This window comes from Triturus cristatus, chromosome 10, assembly GCF_964204655.1.
Source record: "Triturus cristatus chromosome 10, aTriCri1.1, whole genome shotgun sequence".
Lineage (NCBI taxonomy): Eukaryota > Metazoa > Chordata > Amphibia > Caudata > Salamandridae > Triturus > Triturus cristatus.
In genome coordinates, this window is record NC_140593.1 from 1228353870 (window position 1) to 1228378788 (window position 24919).

Sequence of the window (24919 nt, forward strand, 5' to 3'; positions counted from 1 at the left end):
GTGGACTGGTGCTTGGCTGGCGGTGTGCATGGACTGGTGCTTGGCTGGCGGTGTGCGTGGACTGATGCTTGGCTGGCGGTGTGTGTGGACTGGTGCTTGGCTGGCGGTGTTGGTTGAACTGGTGCTTGGCTGGCGGTGTGCCTGGACTGGCGCTTGGCTGGTGGTGTGCCTGGACTGGCGCTTGGCTGGTGGTGTGCCTGGACTTGCGCTTGGCTGGTGGTGTGCCTGGACTGGCGCTTGGCTAGCGGTGTGCGTGGACTGGTGTTTAGCTAGCGGTGTGCGTGGACTGGTGCTCGGCTAGCGGTGTGCGTGGACTGGCGCTCGGCTGGCTGTGTGTGAGTAGTGACTTGCTGCTGGTCACTACACACACTGCTGGCTGAGTGCCACTCCACGCAATCCATCTGCTTATGTAGTTGCTGCGTCAGGAATGTGGGCGTGTGAAAGTGATGGGCCCTTGAATGGTGCTGTGTGCTGGTGTGAGTTTTGTTATGTGATGGGCCCGCGGCTGGCGGTGTGAATGGTTTTGTATGTCTCACGCGTATGAAAGGTGTATGAATGGCCTGTAAAGAGGTTGGTGCCTTGTCGTGGCTTTACAGCTCACGAGCTGTGAGTCAATGGTTCAGTTTCTCGCCCTTTCAATTATTAACAGTGCATTTCATTTTTGTGAAATCACTTGCTAATACAATTGTATAATCTGAACCATCACTCACCCTCGTGCCAAATCCAACCAGTATGTGTGCGTGCTTGAGGATTAGATGGCTGTGCAGTAATATTTGCCTTTCTGAAGCAGGGTGTACCTTGTCCCTTTTGTGAATTTTGTAATGTGTTGTTTTTGTGCCTGATGGTGCGAATGGTCTTGTGTGTATCACGTATGAAAGATGTGTGAATGGCCTGTAAAGTGGTTGGTGCCTTGCCGTGGCTTTACAGCTCACGAGCTGCGAGTCATTGGTTCAGTTTTTTCTCCATTGAAGTATTGACAGTGCATTTCATTTTTGTGAAATCTCTTGTTAATAACAACTACACCCACGCCTGCCCGTTTCTCCTATAAACTTGAGAGTAGCCTGGGCCTCCAGATGTATGATACTATGACTGTCTCATTACAATGTGTGATTTCTCGAATTGATGTTTACATATGCAGATAGACAAGGCATGTCCGCATATGTATTTTAACCTCTCCATTTTTTCCTTTTATTTTTTTATCCTTCTTTTTGGTCTAGGTCCATTGCAAAGGGGGCACAACAGACTCCTTTTTTCACACACTACCTGTTTAGGAGACACTGCACTCCCCCCCTGTTGCCGAGTGAGAGGGTGATAATTTACCCCCCCACTACACATAGTCTGGGCACCTCTCCCCACACTTTTCACTTCTACTGGTCCTGATGAAACGCCATGGATCATTCTGACCACTGAAAGGCGCGAAACATGTCGACCATTTGACCTGTATTTCCAGTTACTACAGACACATTACGTCTTGACAAGTAACATTCTTTTCACGATTTTTATTGTACCAAGGGTACCTTCTTATTAAAATAGCTTCCCAGGTAACCCTTAGGTATTTTTATCCTTGCACACACTACCCTCACCACTGACCCCGGTACTCCCCCTCCGCATACCCGCATGCACCCATCGGCAGCTCTCTAAAAGATCTCCGCTAAAGAGACCCTTCGGGGGACCCGTAGGGCATTGCACCGCCGGCCCGACGAGGAGCACCGCCCGATGATGAAGCATGACATCCCTCGGGGTGTGTGAGGGCAACAAGAGACACCTGTGTTGTCTCCCCCCATCCTGAGTACCCCACCCTAGACCTCTAACCCATAGATCTATCTCTCTCTCTTTGTTTGCCTCTTGTTGAGGCCTGGTCTTGGTTGACCTTCAACCATACCGACCCTGGAACAGTGCCTTCTAGTAATTACCCAATAAAATTTAATATACTGAACCATCACTCGCCCTCGTGCCAAATTCAACCAGTATGTGTGTGCGTTTGAGGAATAGGTGGCTGTGCAGGATTCTTGGTCTTTTTAGTTTCTCTGCCAAGGTGTATGTTCCATGTATAAATAACCCACCAACTGTAGATATTGTCATAAACCCATGGGAGTTCATGGAGATGTCTCTCTTGTGCATTACAAAAAAGTTTTTTATCCTCAATGTCCTGCAAACCTCACAATATCTGTCACATTGTTCATGCAATATTGTGCCGAAATTCTCACGTTGTAGAAACAATGTCAAAACGTTCTAGTTTTGCAAGGGGGTCAACTGTCTTTTTGGCCTGTGCTCGGCGGCCATCTAGGCAAACCTACCAAACCCATACATTTCTGAAAACTAGACACCCGGGGGCTTCCAGGGAGGTATGGCTTGCGTGGATCCCCCAACGTTTCCTTACCCAGAATCCCCTGCAAACCTCAATTTTAGCTGAAAAAATCACTTTTTTCACACTTTTTTGTGTGGGAAACTACGTTCCCTTTAAGGCGCGCGCGCGCGCGCGCGCGCACCTTCGCCGACGTCACCGCGCACTCCCGGATGTGGAGCGCGCACAAACGATCTCAGGACGTTCGGCGGAGAGGAGCCGGCCGCGCCGTCGCTTTAAGAAGCGAGCGGCGCGAAAACCAGGCACTTGTTCCAGTGCTGCCGGCGAGGTGAGGTGTCGTAGGAGAGTGCAGGTAAGGGGGCTTGTGGGGGCTTGTGGGGGCGTGCGGGGGCTTGTGGGGGCGTGCGGGGGCTTGTGGCGGCTTGTGGCGGCTTGTGGCGGCTTGCGGCGGCTTGCGGCGGCTTGCGGGGATCGGGTGTTGGTACCCCTAGTACAGATGGATAAAAAAAGGTGCATTGCCTGGAAAGTTTGTGTGTTTGGGTCCTTGGCTGACAGACAGCGGGTCTTTTCATTTATGAGCAGACATAATGTACTGGTCTCCTGCCTACAGGAGACCAACATGACCTCCTCAGAGCTACCCAAAGTTAGAGGGGAATTGATAGGGGTAAATCTATGGCATGGCATGCTATGTATTCTCTAGGGGAACATGGATGTGAGTAGCATTGTGTGTCCCTTATGCATTGATAAACACTCATATTGACTCTGAGGGCTGTTACATGCCGTCGAACGGCACGCTGGATGGTATGGCACTGCTGCTGATAATTATTTCTGCACCAACTGTACAGCAATTAAAATTCCTTGATGAGTTGGGTCCTTTATGCCTTCGATATGCAACAATTACATGATTGTGGGGAGGGGGAATTTTAAAATGATATATGACTGTGAAAAGGACAGGTACCACCCTTCACTTCGAGGGCCCCACAGCTTTATTGCTCGTCGCTACGTTCTCCGACTGATTGCAGTAATGGATGTTTTAGACGAGTGGAGGGGGCTGCATCCGAAGACAAGGAATATTCATTTTCCTCCACAGTGTATGTTACACCAGACTATATGTGTTCTTCGGGGACAGGGAAACAACATTGCTGGTGCAGAGTCAGTGGCAGATTCAAACTGTTCTGATTGAAAATCAGCAGCGCTGCGTTTGTGAAGGTTAACGCAATAGTGCAGTGTCCTATTTAGAGAGTCATGCACGGATGCTGTCTGGAAGGATATTTGGTGGTTGGCACAAACATGCTTTATGTTATGATAAAGAGGGCTGCGATTTAACTCTCACAAAACAGAAATAACGCTGTGCCTTGATTTCAACATCAAAAACTATTACCATCTCTCTCTCTTCCATCAGTGCAGGCGCTTTTCCTGTTTGTGATATTTCTGCTTTTTGTATCAGTTTCTGGAAAGTTCATATTTTTGTGTGACAAAATAAAATTAATAATGATTTGTAAGTGGGATACAAATCGTAAAATGCTGAATTAATAGGACTGCAGTCATGCCTTAAGCACGCACTGTTTACCCTGCGTTTTTTTACAATGCATGTGTTTTTACAGCGTATGCCATTACCATGCATTGTAGATAGATATAGAGAGATATATATATATATATATATATATATATATACAAAGTATTTTTCGGGGGGACGCCAACACGCCCCTCAACTTACCTTAAATGCGTGGCAAAGGCATGTGCTGTAAAAACATACACATGGTAACAACATGTGTGCTAAAAAATGTGTCAGTAAGGCACAACATGGTTAAAACCTTGTTGTAAAGGCTGTTTTTTTTTATTTGAATATAATTGTAATCTGAATGACATGCTTCCTTAAGTAGCAGGATGTTGAGCTTGTGCAGACAGACAAAGCAAATACGAGCATGCTGTGCATGTACATTTCATAGACCTTTTTGTTTGGGGCGAAATGTAGACCTTTATATTGGAAGCAAGACTGCTATTTTTTTTCTTATGGAGTATATGCCTTGGATAATGTTTGAATAGATTATAGGAACTGTTAGCTAAAATAAAATGTTTACCTTTGTACACTAACAGAGATCTAGCAGGGGTATTGCTGGTCCTGGAATATATCTGTCCATTTAAAGCATTTCGTGGGGTGTATAATGAATGCATTTACTCTGTCTTTGCGGTAAGGCGGTGGCGGTGCCTTCACATGACATGATTAGCTTACTCTGTCAATTTCTGCAATAGTGAAGGACTCATTACAATTCAGGGCACGGATTGTTTCCCATCACTTTCAAAGATCATGTCAGGTCCATAATATATGTGGTATCTAAAATAGACATTTCTCTTGTGGCGGCTTTGGGGGGGGGGTGCTCGGGGGTGTGTGGCTGCAGAGCGCGGGACTGATTGTGGCCAAACGGCTGACCACACATTTCCGACCTTTGCCAACGCTTGTGTTATTTTTATGACCCAAAAATCATATTGCAACTGGTTACACTGGTTTTCCATTAGGAATTTTTTGGGAGATACAAGCGTACAACAACATTTTACTAAATGATGCTGTCTTTTTTCCTACTAGCATTTTTTCTAAAACATTTTATTTTGAAAGCAAAGAACCATCACTCTTGGTTTCAAGCTTCTGCAAATATTTGCATATAAACAGAGAGCGTTCTGGGAGCATTATACATAGCCTCATATTACTAAACTTTGAAATCGTGTGTACACATTTATACTGGAGCCGCCTTCAGTAGTGAAGGCCGAGCTTGCGGCATTTACTTTTAATGCTCACCCTAATAATGGATGCTTTTCATTAATGAACCATAAATACAAGTTTGAACAGCATTAACACATGGACCCACATATTACCTTAACTGTAGACAATGGCCTTTCCTAATCCATAATGTGGTACTGTAAACTGGCAGCCAACGTGTTTGTGCTGTAGGGGGTTGCTGACTATCTTGTCTTCAGTTGCAGGTTTCCAGTCTGTAAGGTATTTGGATAGGAGTGGTCAGGTGCAAGTACCCACAAAGACAAGGTAATTCTGTGTACGTTCCTCGTTGGGTTGGGGGTTGCTGGGTAAATAGAATCACAATCTGCACCCCTTTTCTTTTGCAGGTTTGGGAGACCGTACTACGAAGACAATTGCACAGGCAGACGGGAGTACAGGCAGAACAAAGAGGTGATTGTTTGCTAGAGTTAAAGGAGTGCATTTTCTGTTGCAGGTTTTGCTGCCAGACTGTGGTGCATCTTGATCATTGTAGTATAATATACTTACCCATGTTTTCTTCTGTTGCAGGCTTCGCAGGCAGACCCCCATACTTTGACATAGGCATACGTGAGTTCAAGCAGGAGAGGTAATTGTTTGGTAGAGTTAAACTGTGGTGCATCTTGATCATTGTAGTATAATATACTTACCCATGTTTTCTTCTGTTGCAGGCTTCGCAGGCAGACCCCCATACTTTGACACAGGCATACGTGAGTTCAAGCAGGAGAGGTAATTGTTTGGTAGAGTTAAACTGTGGTGCATCTTGATCATTGTAGTATAATATACTTACCCATGTTTTCTTCTGTTGCAGGCTTCGCAGGCAGACCCCCATACTTTGACACAGGCATACGTGAGTTCAAGCAGGAGAGGTAATTGTTTGGTAGAGTTAAACTGTGGTGCATCTTGATCATTGTAGTATAATATACTTACCCATGTTTTCTTCTGTTGCAGGCTTCGCAGGCAGACCCCCATACTTTCACACAGGCATACGTGAGTTCAAGCAGGAGAGGTAATTGTTTGGTAGAGTTAAACTGTGGTGCATCTTGATTATTGTAGTTTAAAGGATTGCATGCATGAGCTAGGCGTCAACGTAAGCCATGTTCCCTTATCTTGCAGGCTTTGTGGCACAGCAGGTTAAAACCGGCTGGCACGGAAATGTTCAAGCGCAAAGCTGTCACTATGGGAGAGTGCAGTGCGTCACCACAAAGGAAGAAATGTTGCCTTGTATTCAAGGAAGAGTGGATGAAGGAAATTGTGGAGGCTGAGACGCAGAAATCGCGAAGCAAGGTCCGCGTGCAACTCGGGGAACTTTTCCAATACAGTCCAGACGTGGGCTTGATTTGCAAAGCATGTGCCGAAGCCAAGATTGTTGGGGACTTTTCCACAGGGAAGAAATGGAGTGATGGCTGGAAACTGGATTACATGAAACGCCATCTACTTAGCAAAGTACACGAGTCTGCCATGGTGATCTTGAGAAACAGAAGTGCTGCTGCCAGGTTTGGTTTCGGAGTGCGGGCAATGCTGACAGAAACTGCCACTGACAAAGCAAATAGAATGGAAGTAGGTGAACGCCAAAGATCTGTGCCTGAAGAGATAAAGATTCTCATCAACAACGTGCTGCTGGCAGTCAAAATGAATACTTCAATGTTATCTGTACAAGACATCCATGACCACCTAGCTTTGTATGTCAAGATACCAGACAGCTGGAGGAGCAAGAACTATGCCTTTGAGTTCCTTGAGGCCATCAATAGCGTGATACACTGTGAAGCAATGGCAGAACTTCGTAACGCTTTGTATCACACATTGATAATTGATGAGAGCACTGATATTTCTGTTTCAAAAATGCTCATCCTGTACTTCAAGTTCCGACCAGTAACATCAACAGAGCACAAAACACAGTTTGGGGGCATAGTGAAGCTGACTAGTTGCAATGCTGAGGCTATCACTAGTGCTGTGAAAGATTTCTACACTGCCAATGAACTGGACCTTATGAAAATGGTCATGTTCACATCTGATGGTGCGTCCGTGATGTTGGGTAAGAATAATGGTGTTGCTACTCGCCTTAAACAATCCATACCTCATCTAGTTGAGCAGCATTGTGTCGCCCATCGAGAAGATTTGGGAGTTGATGATGCCTGGAAAAGGGTTCCAATGGTTAAAGAGATGGAGACATTATTGAGGACTGTCTACACTGTGTTCTCCAGATCTCCAGCAAGGAAGTCCAAGCTGGATGAAATTGCATCGGTCACTGAATGTGAAGTGGTCTCTTTTCGACCACTGAATGAAGTCCGGTGGCTTTCAAGGCATTTTGCTGTTGGGGCACTAATTCGTAATTACGAGGCTGTTCTTAAGTACTTTGAGCATGAGAAAGTTGAGGAGAATGATCCAGTTGCTAAGTATTGTTATAAAAAGCTATCAAACTCCAACTACCATATTTCACTTGCAGTACTTAATGACGTTCTGGGTGAATTTGCATCTTTGTGCAAACTGTTCCAAAAAAGTTCTCTGACTACTGTTGAAGCTGTACAGTATGCAAGAGCAAAGATTGGCCAAGTTAAGCAACAGTATTTGGGGGATACTGTCTTTTGGAGCAGTAATGTAAGAGATCTGATGGTGTTGTACAAGGAAAGGCAAGAGTTTGACAGTGGGCCTATTTTGTCTTTTGTTTCCCTTCTTTGTGAGCACATGCAAAAAAGGTTCCCTGAAGATGAGCTAAAAGAATGGGCAAGTTTTGAAATCCAGGCTATGGCCGCACAATCACATTTTGATTTTGGGACTGAGAATATACAAAGACTTGTAGAAAAGTATAAAAATGTCTTGGTCCTGGGCGATTGCGAAACACCAGAAGATGTTGTTCGACAGTACAGAGACTATAAATATGTGGTGGCAGAACATGTAAAGGGTGGGTTATTTACCACCTTTCAAGACATGGTGAATTTCACTGTACGCAATGCTGCTCAGTATAGTGTGGTCTCTCAGCTTGTAGATGTCTGCGCAACGTTTCAAGCATCTAGTGCAGATTGTGAACGAGGATTCAGCCTCATGAATACTATAAAGAGTAAATTGAGGAATAGACTAGAGCAGAAGCATTTGGATATGCTGATGAGGACAAAGGCCTACCTCCTGAACGGCCAAGTTGACCTAGATCGAGTTTATCACCACTGGAAAAATGCCAAAGATCGCCGTGAGAAGCAACCCTGTCACCCCTCTAGTGATGCCACTTGACATGTCTCCCTTATTGTTTATATGTGATATTGACAATTAACAGTGCTCAAGTTAAGAATATTTATTAAAATCTTATGATGTACCACCGTTTAAGTCTTGTGCTTTTCTAAACTTGAAGTGTACTTGCCTGTGTGACCAATTCATGTCATGGCGTGTTTATCCAATTTGGAAACTGCCCTTAAGACACTTATTGTGGCCCTGTATGTGTGAAAATGCACCATCTTTTCACTTATTGAAGTAAACGTTCTGAGTGACATTTGGTGCCGCGCACACGCGCGGTCTGGTTCCTGGCGCACATAGCCATGGTTGCAGCGCACAGAGACCCTCCACTGCCGCACACAGAGGAAAGAAATTAGAGGGAACATTGGTGGGAAAGTTGTGGCATCACCGGGCTCACTCAAATTTCACACCTCCCAGTGTTCCCCTGGGTCTCCCGGTAAAAATGGTGCCCCACTTGTGTGGGAGGCCCAAGTACCCGCGACAGGCAAGGGCCCCAAACGTAGTGAGGCGACATCAACATTGCCTATCTCAAAACCACCTGGTTTTGCAAGGGGGGTCTCTTGGCTTTTTGGCCCGGGGCACGGCGGCCATCTAGGGAAACCTACCAAACCCATACATTTCTGAAAACTAGACACCCGGGGGCTTCCAGGGAGGTATGGCTTGCGCGGATCCCCCAACGTTTCCTTACCCAGAATCCCCTGCAAACCTCAATTTTAGCTGAAAAAATCACTTTTTCCACACTTTTTTGTGTTGGAAAGTTGTGGCATCACCAGGCTCGCTCAAATTTCACACCTCCCAGCGTTCCCCTGGGTCTCCCGGTAAAAATGGTGCCTCACTTGTGTGGGAGGCCCAAGTACCCGCGACAGGCAAGGGCCCAAAACGTAGTGAGGCGACATCAACATTGCCTATCTCAAAACCACCTGGTTTTGCAAGGGGGGTCTCTTGGCTTTTTGGCCCGGGGCACGACGGCCATCTAGGGAAACCTACCAAACCCATACATTTCTAAAAACTAGACACCCGGGGGCTTCCAGGGAGGTATGGCTTGCGTGGATCCCCCAACGTTTCCTTACCCAGAATCTCCTGCAAACCTCAATTTTAGCTGAAAAAATCACTTTTTTCACACTTTTTTGTGTGGGAAAGTTGTGGCATCACCGGGCTCACTCAAATTTCACACCTCCCAGCGTTCCCCTGGATCTCCCGGTAAAAATGGTGCCTCACTTGTGTGGGAGGCCCAAGTACCCGCGACAGGCAAGGGCCCCAAACGTAGTGAGGCGACATCAACATTGCCTATCTCAAAACCACCTGGTTTTGCAAGGGGGGTCTCTTGGCTTTTTGGCCCGGGGCACGGCGGCCATCTAGGGAAACCTACCAAACCCATACATTTCTGAAAACTAGACACCCGGGGGCTTCCAGGGAGGTATGGCTTGCGCGGATCCCCCAACGTTTCCTTACCCAGAATCCCCTGCAAACCTCAATTTTAGCTGAAAAAATCACTTTTTCCACACTTTTTTGTGTTGGAAAGTTGTGGCATCACCGGGCTGGCTCAAATTTCACACCTCCCAGCGTTCCCCTGGGTCTCCCGGTAAAAATGGTGCCTCACTTGTGTGGGAGGCCCAAGTACCTGCGACAGGCAAGGGCCCAAAACGTAGTGAGGCGACATCAACATTGCCTATCTCAAAACCACCTGGTTTTGCAAGGGGGGTCTCTTGGCTTTTTGGCCCGGGGCACGGCGGCCATCTAGGGAAACCTACCAAACCCATACATTTCTGAAAACTAGACACCCGGGGGCTTCCAGGGAGGTATGGCTTGCGTGGATCCCCCAACGTTTCCTTACCCAGAATCCCCTGCAAACCTCAATTTTAGCTGAAAAAATCACTTTTTTCACACTTTTTTGTGTGGGAAAGTTGTGGCATCACCGGGCTCACTCAAATTTCACACCTCCCAGTGTTCCCCTGGGTCTCCCGGTAAAAATGGTGCCTCACTTGTGTGGGAGGCCCAAGTACCCGCGACAGGCAAGGGCCCCAAACGTAGTGAGGCGACATCAACATTGCCTATCTCAAAACCACCTGGTTTTGCAAGGGGGGTCTCTTGGCTTTTTGGCCCGGGGCACGGCGGCCATCTAGGGAAACCTACCAAACCCATACATTTCTGAAAACTAGACACCTGGGGGCTTCCAGGGAGGTATGGCTTGCGCGGATCCCCCAACGTTTCCTTACCCAGAATCCCCTGCAAACCTCAATTTTAGCTGAAACAATCACTTTTTCCACACTTTTTTGTGTTGGAAAGTTGTGGCATCACCGGGCTCGCTCAAATTTCACACCTCCCAGCGTTCCCCTGGGTATCCCGGTAAAAATGGTGCCTCACTTGTGTGGGAGGCCCAAGTACCCGCGACAGGCAAGGGCCCAAAACGTAGTGAGGCGACATCAACATTGCCTATCTCAAAACCACCTGGTTTTGCAAGGGGGGTCTCTTGGCTTTTTGGCCCGGGGCACGGCGGCCATCTAGGGAAACCTACCAAACCCATACATTTCTAAAAACTAGACACCCGGGGGCTTCCAGGGAGGTATGGCTTGCGTGGATCCCCCAACGTTTCCTTACCCAGAATCTCCTGCAAACCTCAATTTTAGCTGAAAAAATCACTTTTTTCACAGTTTTTTGTGTGGGAAAGTTGTGGCATCACCGGGCTCACTCAAATTTCACACCTCCCAGCGTTCCCCTGGATCTCCCGGTAAAAATGGTGCCTCACTTGTGTGGGAGGCCCAAGTACCCGCGACAGGCAAGGGCCCCAAACGTAGTGAGGCGACATCAACATTGCCTATCTCAAAACCACCTGGTTTTGCAAGGGGGGTCTCTTGGCTTTTTGGCCCGGGGCACGGCGGCCATCTAGGGAAACCTACCAAACCCATACATTTCTGAAAACTAGACACCCGGGGGCTTCCAGGGAGGTATGGCTTGCGCGGATCCCCCAACGTTTCCTTACCCAGAATCCCCTGCAAACCTCAATTTTAGCTGAAAAAATCACTTTTTCCACACTTTTTTGTGTTGGAAAGTTGTGGCATCACCGGGCTCGCTCAAATTTCACACCTCCCAGCGTTCCCCTGGGTCTCCCGGTAAAAATGGTGCCTCACTTGTGTGGGAGGCCCAAGTACCTGTGACAGGCAAGGGCCCAAAACGTAGTGAGGCGACATCAACATTGCCTATCTCAAAACCACCTGGTTTTGCAAGGGGGGTCTCTTGGCTTTTTGGCCCGGGGCACGGCGGCCATCTAGGGAAACCTACCAAACCCATACATTTCTGAAAACTAGACACCCGGGGGCTTCCAGGGAGGTATGGCTTGCATGGATCCCCCAACGTTTCCTTACCCAGAATCTCCTGCAAACCTCAATTTTAGCTGAAAAAAATCACTTTTTTTCACACTTTTTTGTGTGGGAAAGTTGTGGCATCACCGGGCTCACTCAAATTTCACACCTCCCAGCGTTCCCCTGGGTCTCCCGGTAAAAATGGTGCCACACTTGTGTGGGAGGCCCAAGTACCCGCGACAGGCAAGGGCCCAAAACGTAGTGAGGCGACATCAACATTGCCTAACTCAAAACCACCTGGTTTTGCAAGGGGGTCTCTTGGCTTTTTGGCCCGGGGCACGGCGGCCATCTAGGGAAACCTACCAAACCTATACATTTCTGAAAACTAGACACCCGGGGGCTTCCAGGGAGGTATGGCTTGCGCGGATCCCCCAACGTTTCCTTACCCAGAATCCCCTGCAACCCTCAATTTTAGCTGAAAAAATCACTTTTTCCACACTGTTTTGTGTGGGAAAGTTGTGGCATCACCGGGCTCACTCAAATTTCACACCTCCCAGCGTTCCCCTGGGTCTCCCGGTAAAAATGGTGCCTCACTTGTGTGGGAGGCCCAAGTACCCGCGACAGGCAAGGGCCCCAAACGTAGTGAGGCGACATCAACATTGCCTATCTCAAAACCACCTGGTTTTGCAAGGGGGGTCTCTTGGCTTTTTGGCCCGGGGCACGGCGGCCATCTAGGGAAACCTACCAAACCCATACATTTCTGAAAACTAGACACCCGGGGGCTTCCAGGGAGGTATGGCTTGCGCGGATCCCCCAACGTTTCCTTACCCAGAATCCCCTGCAAACCTCAATTTTAGCTGAAAAAATCACTTTTTCCACACTTTTTTGTGTTGGAAAGTTGTGGCATCACCGGGCTCGCTCAAATTTCACACCTCCCAGCGTTCCCCTGGGTCTCCCGGTAAAAATGGTGCCTCACTTGTGTGGGAGGCCCAAGTACCCGCGACAGGCAAGGGCCCAAAACGTAGTGAGGCGACATCAACATTGCCTATCTCAAAACCACCTGGTTTTGCAAGGGGGGTCTCTTGGCTTTTTGGCCCGGGGCACGGCGGCCATCTAGGGAAACCTACCAAACCCATACATTTCTGAAAACTAGACACCCGGGGGCTTCCAGGGAGGTATGGCTTGCGTGGATCCCCCAACGTTTCCTTACCCAGAATCTCCTGCAAACCTCAATTTTAGCTGAAAAAAATCACTTTTTTTTCACACTTTTTTGTGTGGGAAAGTTGTGGCATCACCGGGCTCACTCAAATTTCACACCTCCCAGCGTTCCCCTGGGTGTCCCGGTAAAAATGGTGCCTCACTTGTGTGGGAGGCCCAAGTACCCGCGACAGGCAAGGACCCCAAATGTAGTGAGGCGACATCAACATTGCCTATCTCAAAACCACCTGGTTTTGCAAGGGGGGTCTCTTGGCTTTTTGGCCCGGGGCACGGCGGCCATCTAGGGAAACCTACCAAACCCATACATTTCTGAAAACTAGACACCCGGGGGCTTCCAGGGAGGTATGGCTTGCGCGGATCCCCCAACGTTTCCTTACCCAGAATCCCCTGCAAACCTCAATTTTAGCTGAAAAAATCACTTTTTCCACACTTTTTTGTGTGGGAAAGTTGTGGCATCACCGGGCTCACTCAAATTTCACACCTCCCAGCATTCCCCTGGGTCTCCCGGTAAAAATGGTGCCTCACTTGTGTGGGAGGCCCAAGTACCCGCGACAGGCAAGGGCCCAAAACGTAGTGAGGCGACATCAACATTGCCTATCTCAAAACCACCTGGTTTTGCAAGGGGGGTCTCTTGGCTTTTTGGCCCGGGGCACGGCGGCCATCTAGGGAAACGTACCAAACCTATACATTTCTGAAAACTAGATACCCGGGGGCTTCCAGGGAGGTATGGCTTGCGCGGATCCCCAACGTTTCCTTACCCAGAATCCCCTGCAAACCTCAATTTTAGCTGAAAAAATCACTTTTTCCACACTTTTTTGTGTGGGAAAGTTGTGGCATCACCGGGCTCACTCAAATTTCACACCTCCCAGCGTTCCCCTGGGTCTCCCGGTAAAAATGGTGCCTCACTTGTGTGGGAGGCCCAAGTACCCGCGACAGGCAAGGGCCCAAAACGTAGTGAGGCGACATCAACATTGCCTATCTCAAAACCACCTGGTTTTGCAAGGGGGTCTCTTGGCTTTTTGGCCCGGGGCACGGCGGCCATCTAGGGAAACCTACCAAACCTATACATTTCTGAAAACTAGACACCCGGGGGCTTCCAGGGAGGTATGGCTTGCGCGGATCCCCCAACGTTTCCTTACCCAGAATCCCCTGCAACCCTCAATTTTAGCTGAAAAAATCACTTTTTCCACACTGTTTTGTGTGGGAAAGTTGTGGCATCACCGGGCTCACTCAAATTTCACACCTCCCAGCGTTCCCCTGGGTCTCCCGGTAAAAATGGTGCCTCACTTGTGTGGGAGGCCCAAGTACCTGCGACAGGCAAGGGCCCCAAACGTAGTGAGGCGACATCAACATTGCCTATCTCAAAACCACCTGGTTTTGCAAGGGGGGTCTCTTGGCTTTTTGGCCCGGGGCACGGCGTCCATCTAGGGAAACCTACCAAACCCATACATTTCTGAAAACTAGACACTCGGGGGCTTCCAGGGAGGTATGGCTTGCGCGGATCCCCCAACGTTTCCTTACCCAGAATCCCCTGCAAACCTGAATTTTAGCTGAAAAAATCACTTTTTCCACACTTTGTTGTGTGGGAAAGTTGTGGCATCACCGGGCTCACTCAAATTTCACACCTCCCAGCGTTCCCCTGGGTCTCCCGGTAAAAATGGTGCCTCACTTGTGTGGGAGGCCCAAGTACCCGCGACAGGCAAGGGCCCAAAACGTAGTGAGGCGACATCAACATTGCCTATCTCAAAACCACCTGGTTTTGCAAGGGGGGTCGCTTGGCTTTTTGGCCCGGGGCACGGCGGCCATCTAGGGAAACCTACCAAACCCATACATTTCTGAAAACTAGACACCCGGGGGCTTCCAGGGAGGTATGGCTTGCGCAGATCCCCCAACGTTTCCTTACCCAGAATCCCCTGCAAACCTCAATTTTAGCTGAAAAAATCACTTTTTCCACACTTTTTTGTGTGGGAAAGTTGTGGCATCACCGGGCTCACTCAAATTTCACATCTCCCAGCGTTCCCCTGGGTCTCCCGGTAAAAATGGTGCCTCACTTGTGTGGGAGGCCCAAGTACCCGCGACAGGCAAGGGCCCAAAACGTAGTGAGGCGACATCAACATTGCCTATCTCAAAACCACCTGGTTTTGCAAGGGGGGTCTCTTGGCTTTTTGGCCCGGGGCACGGCGGCCATCTAGGGAAACCTACCAAACCCATACATTTCTGAAAACTAGACACCCGGGGGCTTCCAGGGAGGTATGGCTTGCGTGGATCCCCCAACGTTTCCTTACCCAGAATCCCCTGCAAACCTCAATTTTAGCTGAAAAAATCACTTTTTTCACACTTTTTTGTGTGGGAAAGTTGTGGCATCACCGGGCTCACTCAAATTTCACACCTCCCAGCGTTCCCCTGGGTCTCCCGGTAAAAATGGTGCCTCACTTGTGTGGGAGGCCCAAGTACCCGCGACAGGCAAGGGCCCCAAACGTAGTGAGGCGACATCAACATTGCCCATCTCAAATGTCGCATCACTTCGTTTTGGGCCCTTGCCTGTCGCGGGTACTTGGGCCTCCCACACAAGTGAGGCACCATTTTTACCGGGAGACCCAGGGGAACGCTGGGAGGTGTGAAATTTGAGTGAGCCCGGTGATGCCACAACTTTCCCACACAAAAAAGTGTGAAAAAAGTGATTTTTTCAGCTAAAATTGAGGTTTGCAGGGGATTCTGAGTAAGGAAACGTTGGGGGATCCATGCAAGCCATACCTCCCTGGAAGCCCCCGGGTGTCTAGTTTTCAGAAATGTATGGGTTTGGTAGGTTTCCCTAGATGGCCGCCGTGCCCCGGGCCAAAAAGCCAAGAGACCCCCCTTGCAAAACCAGGTGGTTTTGAGATAGGCAATGTTGATGTCGCCTCACTACGTTTTGGGCCCTTGCCTGTCGCGGGTACTTGGGCCTCCCACACAAGTGAGGCACCATTTTTACCGGGAGACCCAGGGGAACGCTGGGAGGTGTGAAATTTGAGCGAGCCCGGTGATGCCACAACTTTCCAACACAAAAAAAGTGTGGAAAAAGTGATTTTTTCAGCTAAAATTGAGGTTTGCGGGGGATTCTGGGTAAGGAAACGTTGGGGGATCCGCGCAAGCCATACCTCCCTGGAAGCCCCCGGGTGTCTAGTTTTCAGAAATGTATGGGTTTGGTAGGTTTCCCTAGATGGCCGCCGTGCCCCGGGCCAAAAAGCCAAGGGACCCCCATTGCAAAACCAGGTGGTTTTGAGATAGGCAATGTTGATGTCGCATCACTACGTTTGGGGCCCTTGCCTGTCGCGGGTACTTGGGCCTCCCACACAAGTGAGGCACCATTTTTACCGGGAGACCCAGGGGAACGCTGGGAGGTGTGAAATTTGAGTGAGCCCCTTGATGCCACAACTTTCCCACACAAAAAAGTGTGAAAAAAGTGATTTTTTCAGCTAAAATTGAGGTTTGCAGGGGATTCTGGGTAAGGAAACGTTGGGGGATCCACGCAAGCCATACCTCCCTGGAAGCCCCCGGGTGTCTAGTTTTCAGATGTGTATGGGTTTGGTAGGTTTCCCTAGATGGCCGCCGTGCACCGGGCCAAAAACCCAAGAGACCCCCCTTGCAAAACCAGGTGGTTTTGAGATAGGCAATGTTGATGTCGCATCACTACGTTTGGGGCCCTTGCCTGTCGCGGGTACTTGGGCCTCCCACACAAGTGAGGCACCATTTTTACCGGGAGACCCAGGGGAACGCTGGGAGGTGTGAAATTTGAGTGAGCCCCTTGATGCCACAACTTTCCCACACAAAAAAGTGTGAAAAAAGTGATTTTTTCAGCTAAAATTGAGGTTTGCAGGGGATTCTGGGTAAGGAAACGTTGGGGGATCCACGCAAGCCATACCTCCCTGGAAGCCCCCGGGTGTCTAGTTTTCAGATGTGTATGGGTTTGGTAGGTTTCCCTAGATGGCCGCCGTGCACCGGGCCAAAAACCCAAGAGACCCCCCTTGCAAAACCAGGTGGTTTGGAGATAGGCAATTTTGATGTCACCTCACTATGTTTTGCGCCGTTTCCTGTCGCGGGCACTAGGCCGACCCACACAAGTGAGGTACCGTTTTTCTCGGAAGACTTTGGGGAACGCGGGGTGGGTGGAAAATTGTGGATCCACGCAGATTCCAGAACTTTCCATCACAGAAATGTGGGGAAAATGTGTTTTTTTTGTCAATTTTGTACGTTTGCAAGGGATTCTGGGTAACAGACCATGGTGGGAGGCAGTCAAATCACCCCATCCTGGATTCCCCTGGGTGTCTACTTTTCAAAAATGTATAGGTTTGCTAGGTTTCCCAAGGTGCCCGCAGAGCTAGGGTTCAAAAACTACAGCTAGTCATTTTTCCAAAAAAGGGTCTTTTTTCACTGCGAAATTGAGGTGTGACCAGGTTGTGTTTTGCGCCGTTTCCTGTCGCGGGCACTAGGCCGACCCACACAAGTGAGGTACCATTTTTCTCGAAAGACTTTGGGGAACGCGGGGTGGGTGGAAATTTGTGGATCCACGCAGATTCCGGAACTTTCCATGACAGAAATGTGGGGAAAATTTGTTTTTTTTGACAATTTTTTAGGTTTGCAAGGGATTCTGGGCAACAGACCCTGGTGGGAGGCAGTCAAGTCACCCTATCCTGGATTCCCCTGGGTGTCTAGTTTTCAAAAATGTATAGGTTTACTAGTTTTCCCAAGGTGCCCGCAGAGCTAGGGTTCAAAAACTACAGCTAGTCATTTTTCCAAAAAAGGGTCATTTTTCACTGCGAAATTGAGGTGTGACCAGGTTGCGTTTTGCGCCGTTTCCTGTCGCGGGCACTAGGCCGATCCACACAAGTGAGGTACCGTTTTTCTCGTAAGACTTTGGGGAACGCGGGGTGGGTGGAAATTTGTGGATCCACGCAGATTCCGAAACTTTCCACGACAGAAATGTGGGGAAAATGTGGTTTTTTTGCCAATTTTTTAGGTTTGCAAGGGTTTCTGGGTAACAGACCCTGGTGGGAGGCAGTCAAGTCACCCCATCCTGGATTCCCCTGGGTGTCTACTTTTCAAAAATGTATAGGTTTGCTAGGTTTCCCAAGGTGCCCGCAGAGCTAGGGTTCAAAAACTACAGCTAGTCATTTTTCCAAAAAAGGGTCATTTTTCACTGCGAAATTGAGGTGTGACCAGGTTGCGTTTTGCGCCGTTTCCTGTCGCGGGCACTAGGCCGATCCACACAAGTGAGGTACCGTTTTTGTCGTAAGACTTTGGGGAACGCGAGGTGGGTGGAAATTTGTGGATCCACGCAGATTCCGGAACTTTCCACGACAGAAATGTGGGGAAAATGTGTTTTTTTTGCCAATTTTTTAGGTTTGCAAGGGATTCTGGGTAACAGACCCTGGTGGGAGGCAGTCAAGTCACCCCATCCTGGATTCCCCTGGGTGTCTACTTTTCAAAAATATATAGGTTTGCTAGGTTTCCCAAGGTGCCCGCAGAGCTAGGGTTCAAAAACTACAGCTAGGCACTTTGCAAAAAAAGGGTAATTTTGCATTGTGAAAATGTGGTGTGACCACGTTGCGTTTTGCGCCGTTTCCTGTCGTGGGCACTATGCCTACCCCCACAAGTGAGGTACCATTTTTATCGGGAGACTTAGGGTAATTCAGATTTGTAAAGGAACTGTTATTATCTATTGACTTTCCATGCATTTCTGCTTTCCAAATGAAAGATATTGTGTAAAAAAGAAGTCATTCTAAAAAATGACTGATAATTCTCATGCTAGTATGAATATTCCCAATTTCAGAAATGTGCAAATATCTACTGTTTCTAAGCTCTATATTTTGTTCCCATTTCAGAAATACATAGGTGTCTTTCATACCGATTTTTCCATGTACACTTTTTTACAGAATAATTACTATATACCCGGTACATAATAAAAAACCATTGCAAGTTACTACTCAGTTTTTGGCTCTGAGTTCGTCGGGTTCTTGGTGAACCTACAAGTCCTATATATCGCCACAACCAGTAATGTCCAGCGGATGCAACGGTATATTGCTTTCAAAGAGCTGTCAAAATTAGAAGAAGTTACAGGTGAAAACGTTGACACAAAAGGCTGTTTTTTTCAACTAAATTTCAATTTATCCTACATTTAACTGTTTGTTTCTATAAAAAAACCTTGATGGATCTACACAAATGACCCCTTGCTGAATTCAGAATGTTGTCTTCTTTTCGAAAATGTATAGCTTTCCAGGATCCACTATTGCTTTTGTACTCATTTCAGACACTAACTGGAAGGAGGTCAAAAGCACAAAAAATTGCAAAAATAGCCTATGTCCCAGAAAAATGCCAAAACTGTGTAAAAAATTTTGGGTTTTTGTCAAAAGTCAGCTATCCCCGAAAAGCTGGGAAAATGGTGATTTTAACCCCACAAACCCTTTTTTGATAACATTTGCAGGGAAAAACCCAGATGCTTTCATTTGCAGCCCGTTTTTCCCATTTTTCCAAAAAAAACCAAAAATTTGCTGTATTTTGGCTCTTTTCTGTGACCCCTCCAGGGGAATCCACAAACCCTGAGTACCTTTAGAATCCCCATGATGTTGGAAGAAAAGGACGCAAATTTGGCGTGGCTACCTAATGCGGTCAAAAAGTTACAGGGGCCTAAGCGCGCACTACCCCAAATAGCCAAAAAAAGGCCTGGCACAAGAGGGGGAAAAGGCCTGGCAGCGAAGGGGTTAAACAAGCAAACACATCTGTCTACTCAAGAAAACTAAGAGACTGCATTAAACAAGCAAAAACATCTGTTTACTCAAGAAAACTAAGAGACTGCATTAAACAAGCAAAAGCATCTGTGCGCTCAAGGAAACTAAGAGACTGCATTAAAAAAGAAAAAGCATCTGTGCTAAGAGACTGCAGTAAACAAGCACAAACATCTGTGCTGAGGCTGCATTAAACAAGCAAAATATCTGTGCCAAGAGACTGCATTAAACAAGGAAAAGCATCTGTGCAGTCAAGAAAACTAAGAAACTGCATTAAACAAGCAAAAGCATCTGTGCGCTCAAGAAAACTAAGAGACTGCATTCAAAAAGCAAAAGCATCTGTGCTAAGAGACTGCAGTAAACAAGCACAAACATCTGTGCTGAGGCTGCATTAAACAAGCAAAAGCATCTGTGCTAAGAGACTGCATTAAACAAGCAAAAGCATCTGTGCTGAGAGATTGCTTTAAACAAGCAAAAGCATCTGTGCTAAGAGACTGCATTAAACAAGCAAAAGCATGTGTGCACTCAAGAAAACACAGAGGCTGCATTAAACAAGCAAAAGCATCTGCGCACTCAAGAAAACTAAGAGACTGCTTTAAACAAGCAAACACATGTGTTTACTCAAAAAAAACTAAGAGACTGCATTAAACAAGAAAACACATCTGTTTACTCAAGACAACTAAGAGACTGCATTAAGCAAGCAAAAACATGTTTACTCAAGAAAACTAAGACTGCATTAAAAAAGCAAAAACATCTGTGCTAAGAGACTGCATTAAACAAGCAAAAGCATCTGTGCGCTCAAGAAAACTAAGAGACTGCATTAAACAAGCAAACGCATCTGTGCACTTAAGAAAACTAAGAGACTGTGTTAAACAAGCAAACACATCTGTTTACTCATGAAAACTAAGAGACTGCATTAAACAGGAAAACACATCTGTTTACTCAAGAAAACTAACAGACTGCATTAAACAAGCAAAAACATCTGTGCACTCAAGAAAACTAAGAGACTGTATTAAACAAGCAAAAGCATCTGTGCACTCAAGAAAAATAAGAGAGTGCATTAAAAAAGCAAAATCATCTGTGATAAGAGACTGCATTCAAAAGGAAAAACGTCTGTGCTAAGAGACTGCATTAAACAAGCACAAACATCTGTTTACTCAAGAAAACTAAGAGACTGCATTAAAGAAGCAAAAACATTTGTTTACTCAAGAAAACTAAGAGACTGCATTAAACAAGCAAAAGCATCTGTGCACTCAAGAAAACTAAGAGACTGCATTAAACAAGCAAAAGCATCTGAGCTAAGAGACTGCATTAAACAAGCAAAAGCATCTGTGCACTCAAGAAAACTAAGAGACTGCATGAAACAAGCAAAAGCATCTGTGCGCTCAAGAAAACTAAGAGACTGTGTTAAACAAGCAAACACATCTGTTTACTCAAGAAAACTAAGAGACTGCATTAAACAAGAAAACACATCTTTTTACTCAAGACAACTAAGAGAGTGCATTAAACAAGCAAAAACATCTGTTTACTCAAGAAAACTAAGAGACTGCATTAAACAAGCAAAACATCTGTTTACTCAAGAAAACTAAGAGACTGCATTAAACAAGCAAAAGCATCTGTGCGCTCAAGAAAACTAAGAGACTGCATTAAAAAAGCAAAAGCATCTGTGCTAAGAGACTGCAGTAAACAAGCACAAACATCTGTGCGGAGGCTGCATTAAACAAGCAGAACATCTATGCCAAGAGACTGCATTAAACAAGGAAAAGCATCTGTGCACTCAAGAAAACTAAGAGACTGCGTTAAACAAGCAAACGCATCTGTTTACTCATGAAACTAAGAGACTGCATTAAACAAGAAAACACATCTGTTTACTCAAGAAAACTAAGAGACTGCATTAAACAAGCAAAAACATCTGTTTACTCAAGAAAACTAAGAGATTGCATTAAACAAGCAAAAGCATCTCTGCTAAGAGACTGCATTCAACAAGCAAAAGCATCTGTGCTGAGAGTGCATTAAACAAGAAAAGCATCTGTGCACTCAAGAAAACTAGGAGACTGCGTTAAACAAGCAAACACATGTGTTTACTCATAAAAACTAAAAGACTGCATTAAACAAGAAAAAAACGTCTGTTGACTCAAGACAACTAAGAGACTGCATTAAACAAGCAAAAACATCTGTTTACTCAAGAAAATTAAGAGACTGCATTAAACAAGCAAACACATCTGTGCTAAGAGACTGCATTAAACAAGCAAAGGCATATGTGCTAGGATACTGCATTCAACAAGCAAAAGCATCTGTGCTAAGAGACTGCATTAAACATGCACAAACATCTGTTTGTTCAAGAAAACTAAGAGACTGCATTAAAGAAGCAAAAGCATCTGTGCAAAGAGACTGCATTAAAGTAGAAAAAGCCTCTGTGCTGAGACTGCATTAAACAAGCAAAAGCATCTGTGCACTCAAGTAAACTAAGAGAATGCATGAAACAAGCAAAAGCATCTGTGCACTCAAGAAAACTAAGAGAAAGCATTAAACAAGCTAAAGCATCTGTGCACTCAAGAAAACTAAGAGACTGCATTAAACAAACAAAAGCATCTGTGCACTCAAGAAAACTAAGAGACTGCATTAAACAAGCAAAAGCATCTGTGCTAAGAGACTGCATGAAACAAGCAAAAGCATCTGTGCACTCAAGAAAACTAAGAGGCTGCATTAAACAAGCAAAAACATCTGTGCTAAGAGACTGCATTAAATAAGCAAAGCATCTGTACTAAGAGACTGCATTAAACAAGCACAAGCATCTGTGCACTCAAGAAAACTAAGAGACTGCTTTAAAGAAGCAAAAGCATCTGTGGACTCAAGAAAACTAAGAAACGTCGTTAAACAAGCAAAGACATCTGTTTACTCAAGAAAACTAAGAGACTGCATTAATCAAGCAAAAACATCTGTGCTAAGAGACTGCATTAAACAAACAAAAGCATCTGTTCTAAGAGAGCATCTGTGCTAAAACACTGCATTACACAAGCAACAGCATCTGTGCACTCAAGAGAACTAAGAGACTGCATTAAACAAGCAACAGCATCTGTGCACTCAAGAAAAATAAGAGAGTGCATTAAAAAGGCAAAAGCATCTGTGATAAGAGACTGCATTAATCAAGCAAAAGCATCTGTGCTAAGAGACTGCATTAAACAAGCACACACATCTGTTTACTCAAGAAAACTAAGATACTGCATTAAACAAGCAAAGGCATCTGTGTACTCAAGAAAACTAAGAGAATGCATTAAACAAGCAAAAGCATCTGTGCGCTCAAGAAAACTAAGAGACTGCATTAAACAAGCATAGGCATCTGTGCTAAGAGACTGCATTACACAAGCTACAGCATCTGTGCACTCAAGAAAACTAAGAGACTGCATTAAACAAGCAAACGCATCTGTGCACTCAAGAAAAATAAGAGAGTGCATTAAAAAGGCAAAAGCATCTGTGATAAGAGACTGCATTAATCAAGCAAAAGCATCTGTGCTAAGAGACTGCATTAAACAAGCACACACATCTGTTTACTCAAGAAAACTAAGAGACTGCATTAAACAAGAAAAAAACATCTGTTTACTCAAGAAAACTAAGATACTGCATTAAACAAGCAAAAGCATCTGTGTACTCAAGAAAACTAAGAGAATGCATTAAACAAGCAAAAGCATCTGTGCACTCAAGAAAACTAAGAGACTGCATTAAACAAGCATAAGCATCTGTGCTAAGAGACTGCATTAAACAATCAAAATCATCTGTACACTCAAGAAAACTTAGATAATGCATTAAACAAGCAAAAGCATCTGTGCTAAGAGACTGCATTAAACAAGCAAAGGCATCTGTGCACTCAAGAAAACTAAGAGGCTGCATTAAACAAGCAAAAGGATCTGTGCTAAGAGACTGCATTAAACAAGCAAATGCATCTGTGCACTCAAGAAAACTAAGAGACTGTGTTAAACAAGCCCAAACATCTGTTTGCTCAAGAAAACTAAGAGACTGCATTAAACAAGCAAAAATATCTGTTTACTCACGAAAACTGAGAAACTGCATTAAACAAGCAAAAGCATTTGTGCACTCAAGAAAACTAAGAGACTGCATTAAACAAGCAAAAGCATTTGTGCACTCAAGACAACTAAGAGACTGCATTAAACAAGCAAAGGCATCTGTGCACTAGAGAAAACTAAGAGACTGCATTAAACAAGCAAAGGCATCTGTACATGCAAGAAAACTAAGAGACTGCATTAAACAAGCAAAAGCATCTATGCCAAGAGTCTGCATTAAACAAGCAAAAGCATCTGTTCACTCAAGAAAACTAAGATACTGCATTAAACAAGCAACAACATCTGTGCTAAGAGATTGCTTTAAACAAGCACAAGCATCTGTGCACTCAAGAAAACTAAGAGACAGCATTAAACAAGCACACGGATCTGTGCACTTAAGAAAACTAAGAGACTGCAATTAACAAGCAAAAACATTTGCTTACTCAAGAAAACTAAGAGACTGCGTAAAACAGGCAAAAGAATCTGTGCAATCAAGAAAACTAAGAGACTGCATTAAACAAGCAAAAGCATCTTTGCTGAGACTGCATTAAAAAAGCAAAAGCATCTGTGCTAAGAGACTGCATTAAACAAGCAAAAACATCTGTTTACTTAAGAAAACTAAGAGACTGCATTAAACAGGCAAAAGCATCTGTGCACTCAAGAAAACTAAGAGACTGCATTAAACAAGCAAAAGTATCTGTGCTTAGAGACTGCATTAAACAAGCAAAAGCATCTGTGCACTCAAGAAAACTAAGAGACTGCATTAAACAAGCAAAAACATCTGTGCACCAAATAAACTGAGGGGCATATTATCAAGGATGGCGTTAAAATTATCGCCACTTTAGACGCAGAAAACTGCCGCTAAAGTGGCGATAATGGAATTGATAATATGTTGGTGAGAATTCCAATAGAAGCCCATGTTGACACCAGAAAATGGGCTTCTATTGGAATTCTCAAGGGCATATTATCAAGCCCATTATCGCCGCTTTAGCGTCAGTTTTCTGCCGCTAAAGCGGCGTTAATCGTAACGCTGTTTCTTGATAATATGTCCCTAAGAGAGTGCATTAAAGAAGCAAATGCATCTCTGCACTCAAGAACTCCAAGAGACTGAACTAATGATGGGGACGCCTCTCTGTCCACAAGAACACCAAGAGACTGCACTGGACATGTGGAAGCATCTCTGCACTCAAGAATTCCAAGAGACTGCACTAAACATGTGCAAGCATCTCTGCACTCAAGAACACCAAGAGACTGTACTGAACATGTGAAAGCATCTCTGCACT

At 45.8% G+C, this 24919-nt stretch overlaps 2 protein-coding genes across 8 annotated transcripts in view; one reads left to right on the top strand and one right to left on the bottom strand.

Moving 5' to 3' along the window:
* The window catches only part of ATP2B3 (ATPase plasma membrane Ca2+ transporting 3), a 988364-nt gene that overhangs the window by 463913 nt on the left and 499532 nt on the right, over positions 1-24919 (bottom strand). The gene's annotated exons all lie outside the window — the stretch shown is intronic.
* On the top strand, positions 5885-24904 carry LOC146797143 (zinc finger protein 862-like). The gene is made up of 3 exons (XM_085630071.1): positions 5885-5944; positions 6192-7668; positions 24693-24904. The coding sequence occupies exons 2-3, from the start codon at positions 6231-6233 to the stop codon at positions 24902-24904; spliced, it is 1650 nt and encodes a 549-aa protein (XP_085486197.1). The 5' UTR covers positions 5885-5944; positions 6192-6230.